Genomic DNA, 16,381 nt, shown 5'->3' on the forward strand with positions numbered 1-16,381 from the left:
AGCCTGCTTCTCCCTCTCCCACTCCCCCTAATTGTGTTCCTGCTCTCGCTGTCTCTATCTCTGTCAAATCAATCAATAAAAAAAATATTTTAAAAAAAAGTAGGTGTGCGCACTGGCAGGTCAAAAAGGTGTGGCGAGTACTCCCAACTGGGATGGCAACTGGGAAGGCTTCTCTGAGGAGGTGACACTTTGTGGAAATAAAGATCGGAGGAGAGGCAGAGGGGAGAAAAGCCGTGCGGGGAAAGATAATAAACATCAAGAATGAGACAAGGCAAGGCAAGAAAGGGAAAAGAGGAAGGGCTCGATGCGATCGACGCTCCGGCATCCGGCGTTGACTGCTAAGGTCTGCGCGCGGTCACCGCCCCCTCCCTTCCATCTAGTCCCCTCCCCTCCCGGCGCCTCCGCCGCCCGCCCGGCCTGCGCGAGCTCTGAGGCTGCCGGCTCGCGGCAGACGCCATGTACCGGCTCCTGTCAGCCGTGACGACCCGTGCCGCGACCCCCGGGGGCTGTGCCTGGGGCCGCGGACGGCGTGGGGCCCACCAGCGCGCCGGCCTGCCGCCGCTCGGCCCCGGCTGGGTCGGGGGTCTCGGGCTGGGGCTGGGGCTGGCACTCGGGGTGAAGCTGGCGGACGGCCTGAGGGGCGCGGCCCCCGCGCAGCCCCCAGCGGCCCCCGATCCCGAGGCGTCGCCCCAGGCCGAACAGCTGCCGCCGCAGGAGCAGCCCCTGGCTCCGTGGTCTGCACAGACCCCGATGCCGCCCCCCTCCCGGCGCTTCGCCAGAGCCATCGACAGCAGCCGCGACCTGCTGCACCGGATCAAGGTGCGGAGACGGGGGCGTAGGCGGCCGGGAACCTGGCGCCCCACTGCCCGCGTCCCCTCGGAATGGGGCCACTTGGTGGTCCTCTCCCGGGCCCGAGTGGACCCCACCCCAGGCGGTGGGATGCCCGCGGCCGGCTTCCGAGAAGGACTTCCCGTTCCCCGACCGCCCGGCCACGGTCAAAAGCTCCTGCGGGTTGCCCAAGTCGGGGCGGAGGTCACAGCGCCCGCCTCGGGAACCTCCCCTTCGCCCTCAGTGCAGACCAGGCACGCCCCTCACCGTTAGTGCCGGGCCTGGCGCAGCCGAGGGGGGCGGGGCCCGGCGGAGGGGCGGGAGGCCCCAGAGCCACGCGCTGTGCGCTGGGCGAGGCATTTCGGCTTGTCTTTGAACTGTCTGTCCTTTCCCTCCGTTCTTAGGATGAGGTGGGCGCCCCCGGCATAGTGGTTGGAGTCTCTGTAGATGGAAAAGAAGTCTGGTCAGAAGGTGGGCTCAGAAAAGTGTTATTTACTGGCTTGTTTTATGCCAGTTGATGAATGAAATTTTGATGTTTTACTGCTAGGAGTGGATCCCCTGAAATGTTCAGTTTTCGTAAAGCCGTACGTATCGTAGAGAAAACATGTCTAATAGAATAAAGAATCGGGCTTTCTGTAAACAGCAAGATTTAAATGGGACTCTTGGAGTCTTCAAGATGTCTTGTTTCTAAGGACTGGATTTATTGTTCTGAAAGTTGTATATGGAACAATCTGTTACCTGCATATTTGTAGATAACCCTTACTACTAGATAAAATGTCAGAAGTTTTTTTTTTTTTTAAGATTTTATTTATTTGACAGAGAGAGAGCGAGCGAGAGCAGGAACACAAGCAGGGGGAGCGGGAGAGGGAGAAGCAGGCCTCGGGCCGAGCAGGGAGCCCGATGTGGGACTCGATCCTAGGACCCTGGGATCATGACCTGAGCTGAAGGCAGATGCTTAACGACTGAGCCACCGAGGCGCCCCGTTTTTTTTTTAATTAACCATTTAATTAACAAGTTATTGAGTCCCCTGTCTGTTAAATGCACAGTACCAAGAACTTGGGCCATTCATGGTTCCTTGTCTTAATGAGTTTACGATCTCCTTTATTACTTTTTTTTTTTTTTGCCGGGCAGAGATGTCATTTATTTTTTTCATACCAAAAGTTAGAAGCTTTGGGAAAGAGATTTCTAATCATTTTATGATAATTTTATCAAATCATATTTTATAATTTGATTTACTTACCCATTGCACACAAATTGGTCCAACTGGTCATCCCAGGTTTTTAGGAACCCTACTTTTAGGAAATGTTTCAGGCATCATTGAAAGGAATTAGTACCTTTAAAAGAAGTTGATGGGAGCAATAAGGTTTTGAATTTAAAGAAAACTGATCTTCCCCCATGTATACCCAATTTATGAAAAATACTGTAATCAAAAACTGTGTAAATGTCAGCTTTACAGGTGAGGGCTTTGTTTTTCTGCAAATATTTTTCAGCATAATCTATATTTACAGTTTAAAAGCAATCATTGTATGCCTTTTCGTTCTCTTTAGATCTCAGTTCTTATCACTTAGATTTTCACACTTTAAGCCTCCAGAAGATGAAACCAGACTTTTTAAAAAGTTCTCTAGGAACTTTGAATTAATAGTACTTTTTTTTCTGGTTTGCAGCTGAGGTAAACTGAAGATTACCTAGATTGGGTGTGCAGGACACCTTTTCACATTAACTTTTATTGGGTGGTTATTTTAAGGAATCTAGTGGAAACTCAAGAATCAAGAGTAAATATCTGAAGAATAATGATGTTTTCTTTAAAGAGCATAAAATAACTTATGTAAAATGTGGAATAACTAAACTGTCTAGATAAACTAAGAAAAATTAGTATCTGAACCAATTGAAAATTACTATTGTGCACAGAGTGCAATTTCCGTTTAGTTAAAAGATTAAGTTGTTAGGTTTACTGTTGTGAGTGTTACTAAGACTCTCATCCACTCTTAATTAAAAGTGTAATATCTTTTCCTTTCAACAAATACATGGGATGTTCTAAGACAGTATTATTTCAGTTTTTGAAGACTCCTTTGACCATGAAGCTTGTTATTAGTAATTTTTTGCTTTTCTTTTTCTAAAGGCTTAGGTTATGCTGATGTTGAGAACCGTGTACCATGCAAGCCAGAGACCGTTATGAGAATTGCCAGTATCAGCAAAAGCCTCACCATGGTTGCTCTTGCCAAACTGTGGGAAGCTGGGAAACTGGATCTTGATATTCCAGTACAACATTATGTTCCTGAATTCCCAGAAAAAGAATATGAAGGTGAAAAGGTAATGAAACTCACAGTTCATTTTACTAACAGCATGTTAAATGGTTTAAAAGGTTTCATAAGATTCTTTGGTTTGTCTTTAACTGTTGTTAATGGATTCAAGGGTTTTTTTTTAATTCAGGTGATAATCGATTGGGTATTTCTCTGAAACTTAAAGCTGAAGATGTGTACATGACATGTTTTTCAGCAGCAGTTTAAAATGGAAAACATTAAAAAATAAATAAAAAAATAAAATGGAAAACATTACTGAGACATTATTCCAATGTGACTAATTTTTTATATTAATTTTTTTAAGACTTTATTTATTTGAGAGAGAGAGAGAGAGTGAGCACAAGCGGGGAAGGAGGGGCAGAGAGAGGAGAAACAGACTCCCTGCTGAGCGGGAGCCTGACATGGGGCTCCACCCCAGGACTGGAGGATCATGACCTGAGCCGAAAGCAGACGCTTAACCTACTGAGCCACCCAGGCGCTCCTACTAATTTTTTACTATACAGTTTAATATTGTAATTGAATTTCCATGTTTTTACAATTAGGTTTCTGTCACAACAAGATTACTGATTTCCCATTTAAGTGGAATTCGTCATTATGAAAAAGACATGAAAAAGGTGAAAGAAGAGAAAGCTTACAAAGCCTTGAAGATGATGAAAGGGATAATGGAATCTGACCAAGAAAAAGAATTCAAAGAAAAAGGAGGCAAAAGTAATGAAAAGACTGACTTTGTTAAAGCTAAGATAGAGCAAGATACTGATGCCAAAGGCCGGAACTTAAAACCTGGCAAGAAAAAGAATGATTTTGAACAAGGTGAATTGTATTTGAAAGAAAAGTTTGAGAATTCAATTGAATCACTAAGATTATTTAAAAATGACCCTTTGTTTTTTAAACCTGGTGAGTGTTAATTCCTTCTCTTAACAAAGTCATCATTATTGAAGTATTAATTTTCAGAAAATCTGAAATGATCCCAGTCTGAGGGCATTGGATGTGGTTAATGCTTGTGGCATGGGTTTTGTTGTCAGTCCCATGTGTGCCTTCTTGTCTGTAGTTCTTGAAGAAGCCTAGCATCCAGGTAGCCAGTTGTTTAGATTTAGCCTCATCATTCATCTAGTGGATTTTCCAGATCAAGCTATTTGTGGAAAATTATGGAGAAATGTTGTAATAATTGTTCTTCAAATAAAATCTGGACCAAAGAGGGCATGATAAAATATTGCTAATAGCCAGTATTTAGTGTTTCATTTAGTATTTAAATTGCTCAACTTATTTTGTGCCTTCATTCCTTAAAGAAATTGCTTTTCATCCATTTATTTGCCAAAAAGCTGATCTAGAAAAATATTTTTTAAACATATTTTTTTGGTATGATGGCTACCAAAACCACTTAATATCTTTCAATTTACCATAGGTTTATGTACTTGTATTCCATTTTCATTTTAAAAGTTGTTTTTTACCATGAATAGATAATAGGTAAAATTGATAAGGGCAAAGAAATATATTTATGGATTTTGTCTTAAAATACAAGGTTCCAGTTATTAGTACACATCATATACTCTGTGTTTCCAGAATCCCAAATGATATACAGGTATGTATTTTAAATAGTATCTATATTTGAATATGTATTTGTATTTTAATATATATTGAAACAGTTTTTCTACCTATGTACACTTTTTTAAAATAGGAGTGTGCACAACTAATTTATGCCTTAAACAATGGGTATTAGATATATTAAGAACAAGACCATTAACTCAAGAAATCAAATTTGCTTTTCTTTCCCTTCCTCTTTTGGTACCAGTTTGAAGGATTTTAATTTTGTTTTGAGGTAGGGTTTATTTGCTTATTTCATTATTACGGAAAGGAGTAGATTCACATTCTGATCATCCTTAAATAATGGAATAAGCAGGGCCATTGCAAAGTTGACTGAATTTATTAATATATCATCCATGATCTGTTTCTAAATGCTGAAGTAAAAAGGTAAATTTTCAGTGGGAAATATTTTGCATGTTTTTAAATAATAATGAAGCATTTTCTTTTCTTCCCCTCCTTTGCGATGATGTCTCAAGGTAGTCAGTTTTTATATTCAACTTTTGGCTATACCCTACTGGCAGCCATAGTAGAAAGAGCTTCAGGATATAAATATTTGGACTATATGCAGAAAATATTCCATGACTTGGACATGCTGACAACTGTGCAGGAAGAAAATGAGCCAGTGATTTACAATAGAGCAAGGTAAATGATACCTTTGGTGTGTCTCGCTATATCACATTTTAACACTGTGTTGTTCATTAAAAGTCAAACTTTCCTTGTCTCCATTCCAAAATCACACTTGCCACATTTTGAGAGCTTTCCTACATGTCTGTTTTTCCCATCTATAAAGTAAGGGAAATTGAATGTATTTACAAAGTACTCCAGGATCCTTGGATGAAAGACAGCAATAATAATTTAAACTCATGCATAGTTAAAGCAGAATTGCTCCTATCATGGGTATCTATAATTTGCTCTTCCATCATCCCTTTATTTATATTGTAGCTAGTACTTTGTTTATCTTTTATTATTTTTAACTTTTTTTTAATTTTGAAATGATTTAATACTTAAAGATAAATTATAAGACTAAATACAAAGAATTCCCATATAGCCTTCACCCAGATTCCCCAAATGTTATCGTTTTACCACACTTGCTTTCTGTTTTTTTTTTTTCTCAACCATTTGGAAATAAGTTGCAGACAGGGTACCCCTTTACCCATAAATAATTAAATGTGTGTTTTTTAAAAATAAGGACATTCAGGAAACTAATATCAGCACAATACTTATATCAAATCTACAGACCCTCTTCAAATTTACCAGTTCCTCCAATAATGTCCTTTATAGCAAAAGAAAAGGGAAAAAAATTTTCTGCTTCAGGATCTAGTCCAGGATCATACAGTACATTTAGTTGTAATGTCTCTCAGAAGTCACATGAAGTTAGTTTGTCCCGTTATTTGTGGTGGTGATTTAATTGCTTTGTTGAAGTGGTACCTGCTAGGTTTTCCCCCTGTAAAAGTTTGAGTCATTTCATTGAAATATATCAAACTAAAATTTTATCATAATTTTTTCTAGTGATTTGTAAAAGAGGCATTGGGAGAGAATTTTGAGACTATTGACAATTACGAGTTATATGGTTGTGTTTTCCATTTCACTCATTATTATTTGTTTCATAAGGCATTTAACAAATCAACTGTTACTTTTACTTTGCATATTTTTCTTAGCACATGCTTTGCAAATGGCTTAATGGTATTTGAAATATAATGGTGGGATTATTTTAGCTTTATCTTATCCCCGTTAGTTTTGTTCAGTCTTCTGTTATATTTAGTTAAATTACTATTTTTAAATTACCAGTTTATTTAAAAGGATTAAATATGCATTGCAAATCAGCCTGAAGGAGTTTTTTGGGACCTAAAAGAAATTAGGTTAGCAGCAAGCAATGAATTTTAATTTTAAAATGGCCTGTAGTTCTCAACCACCTCAATTAGTGTTTATTATTTTTAGGTCCAACATTACATTCTACTGGACAGCATAAGAAAAATTGACAAATACCAGAGGTTGCCAGTTGAATCTAAAAAAGATTCTTTAGTAAAGATGGCATAGATACGTGACCTTATTTTGATTTAGATCTAGGTATTTGATAGCAGATGTCTACACTTATATGTAAGGGAGAGAAGAACATTAGGTATAATCACTGAGCTGCTTTTCTAAATTGAAAATTAAGACTCTTTGAATGTGCAGAACTGCAAGGCAGTTTGCTGTTTTCTTAACGAGTAATTTATGACTTGCACAAAAATCAAAATATGGCATATGATGGTGAGTTAATTTCATTTTATCTCCCATTCTTTGAAGAAAAAAAAAAGGCAGTGGGTTTCCATTTCTTCTGCTAAAGGTTCCTATCAGCTCTGCGTTTGTTAGAAGCACCCAATGGTGCTAAAGGGGTAGTTAATTCATTGTAGTTATATTAAATGGGCTGCTGAAAAAGGAAAGAAAGAATATTATCTGTGAAAATGGTCTGTCCGGTTGCTTCATTTTTATTTTACTTGATGCAGTATCTACTTGTGCCTCTAAAACTCAACTCTGATTCTTTTTTTGTTAGTAATTATTTTAAAAGAGCTTAAAGGCGCCAGCTTTTTAAGGGAGTTCAGGGAGTAAAAGGAAACTTCAAAGATACATATATTAAAAAAAAAAACAAACCTTAAACTAAAACTTAGTAAATGCATATGTTTCTATTCGTTTATGTTCATCATTTTGCAGGAAATAAAATTTCCAGCAAAAGTTTGCAGCTTTGTTAGTCTACTCCTTGATAATTATCATAAATTAAATATATTTGTATTATCCTAACCTAGGCTTTTTAGTTATTGTAACCCAAGAGTAAATACTTACCATCTTTTTGCTCCTCTATGTGTGCCTGTGTTTAAAACAATGTGTCCCAATGTCTGTCACCTTTTTAAGGTATTTCCTTAGAATCCTGCCCCAAAATACTAATATTTCTTTGGCCAGAATTTTAGCAATAGGCCACACTTAGCTCTAAGAGATGCAGAGAAATTAGTTTGTAGCTGGGTACATTGTTGTCCTGAATAAAACTGGGATTTTCTTAAATGGAAGACTAGGAATTGACTTAGTATACACAAATAGGTATATTGATTCTATATAACAAGTATATTGTATAGACAAGTAAACTAAATAACCCTTTAAGCAAATACCCATGGGGGAGTGGACTGAATGTTCTTGCCACTAAAAGACACTCTGTTGATAGGGGAATCCCTGGTCAATGCATCAGCTTATTTTTAGACTCTGTTCATATTTTCTGTGTTTGGCACAATACTTGCAACAAAAATCTCTTTTATAATTGGACGGAACCAAAAGCAAATACAGTGGATGTTTCCTGAAGTGTTTGCTGTATTTTGACAGTATAGATATGGTCTTTACTTTCTATAATCTTTATGATTATTATTTATTATCTTTATTTGCTAAACTGTCTTCTAAAATTAAGCATTGTTCTTTTTTTAAAAGATTTTATTTAGGGCCGCCTGGGTGGCTCAGTCGTTAAGCATCTGCTTTCGGCTCAGGTCATGATCCCAGGGTCCTGGGATGGAGCCCCGCCTCAGGCTCCCTGCTCCGTGGAAGCCTGCTTCTCCCTCTCCCACTCCCCCTGCTTGTGTTCCCTCGCTCACTGTGTCTCTCTGTCAAATAAATAACATCTTTTTTTTTTTAGATTTTATTTATTTGACAGAGAGTGCATAAACGGGGGGAGAGGGAGAAGCAGGCTCCCCACTGAGCAGGGAGCCTGACGTGGGGCTTGATCTCAGGACCCTTGGACTGTAACCCACCCGAAGGCAGATGCTTAACCAACTGAGCCACCCAAGTGCCCTAAGCATTGTTCTTTATGAAGCTCTTTTCTATTAAATGTGTGTTTTTTAAAAATAAGGACATTCAGGAAACTAATATCAGCACAATACTTATATCAAATCTACAGACCCTCTTCAAATTTACCAGTTCCTCCAATAATGTCCTTTATAGTAATAGGTTCAATCCAAATGTTAATGCTAAATGTTAAAGTGGGCTTGGTTTTTATTATATGCATTTTAAATTCTGTGGGTTTTTAAACTTCTCAAAACAATAAAACACAAACAGTACATAATTATTTCTAAAGGCATTTAAGAAGCATTGTAAAAATAAAAGTATTTTGAATTTCTAAGTTTGTAGATGTAGATTTCTATAGTTATATAGTGCTCTTGTGCAGAATCTAGAGATTCTTAAATAAGTAAGAGGCTCTTTGTTATCTGGCATCATTCCATCAGTTACTCAGTTACAGAGATGTCTCAGTAACTTACTTAAGAACTCGTGTCTATATTGCATTCTTTTTAGAGCAGAAATGCCTTAAGAATTTGAAATAGTAAACTTATCTTTCAGCTGAACAAAATTATTTTCATGAAAAGCCATTAACTTGTCCTCTGTGAAAAGGAATCAAGAGATTAAAGCCTGTAATTTGTTTATTTAAAGTTTAGAATTCTAGATTGAAGTCTAGAATTCTCCACATTTTTATACTTTAAAGGAGGAATGACTGAGGGTGTCCTAATTTCCAGCCTTGATATAAGTGGTTTGGAATGCTTTAGTCTTTGGTTTGTTTTTGTTTTTTTAAGATTTTATTTATTTATTTGACAGAGAGACACAGCGAGAGAGGGAACACAAGCAGGGGGAGTGGGAGAGGGAAAAGCAGGCTTCCCGTGGAGCAGGGAGCCCCATGCAGGGCTGGATCCCAGGACCCTGGGATCATGACCTGAGCCAAAGGCAGACGCTTAATGACTGAGCCACACAGGTGCCCCCGGAATGCTTTACTGTTAAGAGAAATTTACACAAAGCTGATTATCAACCAAAATATACTGGTAGTTCTCTCCTAGTTTGCAAACTTGGAGTTCACTGTAAGAAATATATTTGTCAGTGAGAAAATGTATTTTTATTATGTGGTTTCTTTTAGATTTGATTGGCTGGAATTAGAAGTGTAATCAGAATGGAGGCACCTAGGTGGCTCAGTCAGTTAAGCTTTCAACTCTTGATTTTGGCTCAGGTCATAATCTCAGGGTTGTGAGATTGAGCCCATCATAGGATTCCCCACTGGGTGTATAACCTGCTGAAGATTCAATCTCTCCCTCTGCGCTTACCCCACTCTTTCCCTCTTAAAAAAAAAAAAAGTGTAATCAGAGTTCAGGCTGAAAGTAATGACCTAAAATATGGGCGAGACCATAGGAATGAAGGGAGGGAAAGGTAAGTCACAAAGCAAAGGTTGAATAATAGGATTTAGTAGCTTGATGGATGTGAGAGTTGAGGGCAAAAGAGTCAACCAAGGTTTTATTTTTTTTTTAAGATTTTATTTATTTATTTATTTGTTGCCAGGGAGAGAGAGGGAGAGTGTGTGTGCTCACAAGCAGAGGGAGCGGCAGGCAGAGGGAAAAGCTGGCTCCCTGCTGAGCTAGAAGCCTGATGTGGGACCTTATCCCAGGACCCTGGAATCATGACCCGAGCCGAAGGCAGTTGCTCAACTGACTGAGCCACCCAGGCGCCCCTCAGCCAAGGAGAGAAGAACGTTTGGAAGAGATTAGTTTAAGACATGTTCATTTTGAGGGGCAGCTGGGTGGCTCAGTCAGTTGGGCGTCCAACTCAGTCTCAGCTCAGGTCTTGATCTTGGAGTCATTTCGTTGCTTTGTGGCTTACCTACTGAAGCAGAATCTGCATTTTAACAAAATCCCCAGGTGATTCATATAGTGCTTTGCTAGTTAGAACTGTCTGACAAGACTGTTAGTGCCTTGAAAGCAGCTACAGTGTATGGTTTAACTAGTCTCTCCAGTGCCTTGCAAGGTGTCTCCATTAAATATTTGGCCAACAAATGATGCTTTCATGTATTGAACATTTTTTTTTGTTTTTGTTTTTTGTTTTTATTTTATTTATTTATTTGAGGGAGAGACACGGAGAGCACCAGCCAGGGGAGGGGCAAAAGGAGAGGGAGAAGCAGACTCCCCACTGAATGCGGAGCCTGCTGAGGGACTTGATCCCAGGACCCTGAGATCATGACCTGAGCTGAAGTCAGAGACTTAACCCAGGCGCCTCCAAAAACTTGTTTAATGAGCACTTAGTGGATGGCAAGAACTGTTCTAGGTGGGGAATCATCGAAGAGCAAGATAGGTAAGGTTCCTGCCCTTATGACACTTATATTCTATGGAAAGAGACAAACATGTAGACTAAGAATTTCAGATACTGATATGAAAATAAAACAAAGTTGGGGCACCCGGGTGGCTCAGTTGGTTAAGCATCTGCCTTCGGCTCAGGTCATGATCCCAGGGTCCTGAGGTCAAGCCCCACATCGGGCTCCCTGCTCCACAGGAAGCCTGCTTCTCCCTCTCGCACTCCCCCTGCTTGTGTTCCCTCTCTCGCTGTGTCTCTCTCTGTCAAATAAATAAAATCTTTAAAAATAAATAAATAGATAAAATAAAACAAAGCAATGTTATATAGAGTAACAGGGAGAGGAGTAGGGGATCTATTTAAAATACGTTTTAGACACTACTGACAAGGAAAGCTAAATTGCCTTGTTGCAAATACAGAAATAAGTCTGGCATGAAAAGAAGCAAGACAAGATGTTGTAAGCGATGATATCAGAGAAGTAAGTAGGGGCTAAATCGCATTGTACAGTGAATCTCAATACCATTAGGCCCTCTGCCCCTTAATTTAACAAATATTTTATACCTCCTTTAGTTTCCTGAAATGAAAGTTATAGATCAAATAACGTATACTCACTACTCTTAACTAAAATAAAAAATAAGGGGCACCTGGGTGGCTCAGTTGGTTAAGGGTCTGCCTTCAGCTCAGGTCATGATCTCAGGGTCCTGGAATCGAGCTCCACATCAGACTCCCTGCTCCACAAGGAGTCTGCTTCTCCTTCTCCCTCTGCCTCCTACTCATGTTCTGTCTGTCTCTCACTTTCTCTGTAAAATAAATAAAATCTTTAAAAAATATTAAGAAAAGAAAAAAAAAGATATAATTTATAATAAATTATAGATATTTCAATATGTTAAAGTTTACTCACAACATTAGAAGACATGATAAAGTCAGATGTGACTTAAGACATAAAAGCATCATAAATGTAACAACTATAAATGTAGACCAATACAGGTATAACATATTGGTGTTTCTACTCATGCCTTTGGTGGCCACCTCTGGCTAAAGTTTTGAGCAAAATAAAGTGCAGTCCTTCTTCAGTTTTCACAGTGGTTACTTTCAAGAAAAAGTCATTGTAGAATAAAAATGTCCAAAAAGTGCTTTGTGTTTATATATAAAATGGAGAGGGTTCTAGTCTCAGCTCATTATAAACAGATATTTTACTTAAATGATTATCTGGTAGGATAGTTGAAGATCTTCCACGGTAAGGGAGAATACACTACTGTGTGGGACTTTTCCACACATCATAGGACATTTAGGAACCTTGAGCCCCCGTCCACTAAATGTCAGTAAGAGTTCTCTAATAATTGTGACATCTAAAAAAAATGCCTCCAGAAATTTCCCTGAACTGCCTCTGTTGAGGACCATTGATTGTGTTGTAGGCCATTGTAAGAAATTTGGGTTTTGTCCTCATTACAGTGGTAACCATTGGAAGTTTTCAAATAGAAGAAGGGTAAGACACAATCTCAGGCTTCTGCATGGAGAATGGACTGCAAGGAGATAAAATGATCTAGGAAGTATATATAACTGGTGGAAGAATGTTGTAGAGGCAAAAAGGCAGTCAGGGATGCAGGTTAGTAGAATTAGTCATAAAAACAATAGGAAATTTTTTTTAACATTTATTGAGAGAGAGAGAGAGAGAATGAGCGGGGGAGAGGGAGAAGCAGGCTCCCTGCTGATCAGGGAGCCCGACACGGGGCTCCATCCCTGGACCCCTGAGATCATGACCTGAGCTGAAGGCAGCCGCTTAACTGACTGAGCCGCCCAGGTGCCCCAATAGGAAATTTTCTTAAGTGACTGGAGAGAAGGAAAAAAGAATGCATGATAATGTAAATAGATTTTAAAGATGGGAGTTTGAGGCCATCTAAAGCACACTGGAATCTTCTCAGTAAAACAAAGGACATAGTTGTCTGCCCCTTGGCCAGAGTGGTGTAGAGGACTGGAAGAGACTGGGAATAGCTATTGGGAAGAATATACCAGGGAATAACCAGGAAAAGAATGAGATTTGGTAGCAGCAGTGAAGATCCTTAGCAAGAGTATGAACCAGTCCTCTTTGTTATGTGACTATCTGCAGCTTTTCTCCCCACATAAGGAGCCAAAGAAAGGGGTACCTAGATTTATTCAGGATTGGCAGATTGGTGTACTGTCACAAGAGTGCTAGTGAGACCACAGCTGAAACAGTTGAGGCTAGAACAGAACATTGGGTGAAATCAGGAACTAGAAGACCTGGGAAATTGGGAAGAGTCAAGGGGAATAGATGGAGGTCACAATGAGGGCAGAGAGGAGGTTCAGTTGGAGAGTTGGCAGGATTGGAAATCATAATCCTAGGAAGAAATGTCTGAGTTTGAGACCTTACCCATAAAGTGGTTGAAAGTGATGGTGAGACTCAGTCTGACAGTGCTTATGGACATCCCACGGTGGGGTGAAGACGACGATCGATCATTACAGATGGGACAGTACACTGAAAACCTCAGAACACATTTTATTATAAATCTTGAAAGAAAGGATTCTCATGAGCCACGTTTCATTTTTGGTTTAATTATTTTGTGATTTCATTTCAGTTACCTGATATTAGAATAGAAACCTCATGAGGTCAGGCACTTTGTCTCTTTTGTTTAACACTTCATTCCAGGGCGCCTGGGTGGCTCAGTTGGTTAAGCGACTGCCTTCGGCTCAGGTCATGATCCTGGAGTCCCGGGATCGAGTCCCGCATCGGGCTCCCTGCTCAGCGGGGAGTCTGCTTCTCCTTCTGACCCTCTTCCCTCTCGTGCTATCTCTCATTCTCTCTCTCTCAAATAAATAAATAAAAAATTAAAAAAAAAAAAAGAAAAAACCAAGTATCTATTTAAAAAAAAAAAAAAACAACACTTCATTCCAGCATTTCAAGCAGTGCCTCCCACATAGTAAGTGCTCCATCAGTAATTGTTGAATGCATGAATAAATAACAGCTATCATTTATTAGGAAATAAAATAAACATTTATTACCAGAAATATGGAAAGTGATTGATACAAATATTCCTAACTCTGCAGAGTAGATATTTTTGTCACCACTTCACACATTAGGATGCTGAATCAGAGGCAGCAGACCACCTGGTTTGAATCCAGCTCTGCCACTTACAAGCTGTATGATCCGGGACAAGTTCTTTCTACTCTCTGTGCCTCCATTTTCTATCTGTGAAATAGGACTTATAGTGGTACCTACCTCTGAACCGTGTTACAAGAATAAATTAGTTCATACTGATACAGTTCTTAGAACAATGCCCGGCATATAGCAAGAACTGTGTAAGTGTCAAATAAAGAAGCATATTTTACCAGCTAGTAAGGATGAGTTGGTATTCAAATGGGTTTGTGAGCTCCAGCTTTTCTCACTACACCAAGGAGTCCCACATCACATCATTACACATAGTATTCCTATGGCATTTTTAACTGGGAGATGTAGTCTCCTTACAAATATTAGTCTTAAACATCTCAATGTGTACTCTTTTCGTTATAAAACTCACATGTGGCACATGATTCACTAAGCCCAAGGACTAGTAATATCCACCAAACAGTAAGCGTTTCTGCATATGCACTGGGCAAATGTATCATGTGTAATATTAATCAATTCATTTTTACAGGTATTAAAAGTTTGATACACTTAAAATGGGCAAGCCATGCCAGTAGGAAAAAAAAAACAGCTTTCTATGCTTTAATTACTCAATTATCTGTGTTTTATTAGAATCTGAATCATACTGAAAATTAATGGTTTCTCAGAATGTATGATCACTACATTGAAACAACCTGTCTCATGTACATATTTTCCTATTCATTCTCATATGTAACGTCCATAATAGACTTTTAAGTTTTTAATGACCATTCTTATTTCATTTTAGATTTTATGTTTACAATAAAAAGAGACGTCTTGTCAACACACCATACGTGGATAACTCCTATAAATGGGCTGGTGGTGGATTTCTGTCTACAGTGGGTGACCTTCTGAAATTTGGGAATGCGATGCTGTATGGTTACCAAGTTGGGCTCTTTAAGAACTCACATGAAAATCTTTTACCCGGATATCTCAAGCCAGAAACAATGGTTATGATTTGGACACCAGTCCCTAACACAGAGATGTCTTGGGATAAAGAGGGTAAATACGCAATGGCTTGGGGTGTTGTGGAAAAGAAGCAAACGTATGGTTCTTGTAGAAAGCAGCGGCATTATGCCTCACACACCGGAGGTGCGGTGGGTGCCAGCAGTGTCCTGCTGGTCCTTCCCGAAGAACTGGATGTGGAAGCTATAAATAACAAGATTCCCCCGAGAGGAATAGTCGTTTCTATCATCTGTAACATGCAATCTGTTGGCCTCAATAGCACCGCTTTAAAGATTGCTCTGGAATTTGATAAAGACAGATCTGACGTATCTTAACATTGCAGGTGCAAAATGAGCTGTTTTGTTCTTGTCATTGCTGTTGTTTGAAACATTAAAGCCCCAAAATACATGAGATTTTTAAAAATAGATTTGTAATAGGGTATAATTGAATGCAGAGAATTATGTACCTCTAATTGCTTAATTTTGTAATTGTCTTTTATTGTAGGATTAGTTCTTTATACTCAGGGAAGTAATTATATTATTTTTACTTTTTGAAAAAAGTGTTAATTCTTGAAATAAAATATTCTGATAAAAATATGTATTTTTGAATATCTAATATAAAGAAAATATCATTCAACAGGAAACTTCAAATATTGTCATTTTAATATGACAGCAGAAACAAGTTTATGAGAAATTGTCTGTTAGTTATCTAATTGCAGCTTAAAAGAAGAAAAAATTATGGTTTCCGAGGCTCAGGAATTCAGTAGCATGGCTGGGTGAATCTGATGCCATTCTCTGAGGTTGCAGACAAGATGTTGTGATCATCTAAAGACTTCTCTGGGGCTGGAGGAAATGCTTCTAAAATGGGTTACTCACTTGACTGGTGGCAAGTATCAGTCCTCTGGCTTGTGAGTAGCAAGAGGTCTCAGTTTCCCTCCATGTGGGCCTCTCTATAAGACTGCTTGAGTATCTTAGTGGCATGTGATTCAGAGACATAGACAGACATAGACAGAGACTGCTTGAGTATCTCAGAGCAAGTGATTCAAGAGACATAGAGAGGGAGGGCAGGAGGGAGATCCATGAGCCAGACAGAAGCCAATGTCTTTTATAACCTAGCCTCAGAAATCACATACCATCACATTTGCTATATTCTCTGGATCTCACAAACCAACCCTGATAACAATCTTGGAGGGATTACACAGGGTATGAATATCAGGAGGTGGAGATCATTGGGGGTCATCTACCACAGTCTGACCTCTGGTCCCCAATGATTAATGTCCTTCCTACCTCCTCCCAAGTTTTCCAGAAATTTCATTCCATTATAGTATCAGCTCAAAACTATCACGTTAAGTATAGGTGTGGATGAGGTTCCTTGGGGGTAGTTCCTTAAGTATAGTTCTTTATCTGAAGACTGGTGAACTAAAGGCAAGTGATCTGCTCCCCATATGTGCAACATA

The 16,381-nt window shown here is 39.3% G+C and overlaps 1 protein-coding gene across 3 annotated transcripts; it reads left to right on the plus strand.

The window, feature by feature from the left end:
• Positions 1 to 405: 405 nt before the first annotated feature.
• On the plus strand, positions 406 to 15,533 carry LACTB (lactamase beta). Of its 3 annotated transcripts, none has more exons than XR_003515911.1 (6): positions 406 to 819; positions 1,233 to 1,299; positions 2,948 to 3,138; positions 3,671 to 4,022; positions 5,190 to 5,351; positions 14,729 to 15,533. XR_003515911.1 is itself a non-coding variant. In XM_027571925.1 (6 exons), exons 1-6 carry the CDS (start codon positions 457 to 459, stop codon positions 15,258 to 15,260), a joined length of 1,671 nt encoding a protein of 556 aa, XP_027427726.1. In that variant the 5' UTR covers positions 406 to 456; the 3' UTR covers positions 15,261 to 15,533. The 3 variants fall into 3 exon arrangements, 2 of the variants coding, with proteins under 2 accessions (XP_027427726.1, XP_027427727.1); XM_027571925.1 differs by having other exon boundaries at positions 5,186 to 5,351; XM_027571926.1 differs by having other exon boundaries at positions 3,671 to 3,938; positions 5,186 to 5,351.
• Positions 15,534 to 16,381: the final 848 nt, after the last annotated feature.

Source organism: Zalophus californianus, chromosome 6 (assembly GCF_009762305.2).
Source record: "Zalophus californianus isolate mZalCal1 chromosome 6, mZalCal1.pri.v2, whole genome shotgun sequence".
Lineage (NCBI taxonomy): Eukaryota > Metazoa > Chordata > Mammalia > Carnivora > Otariidae > Zalophus > Zalophus californianus.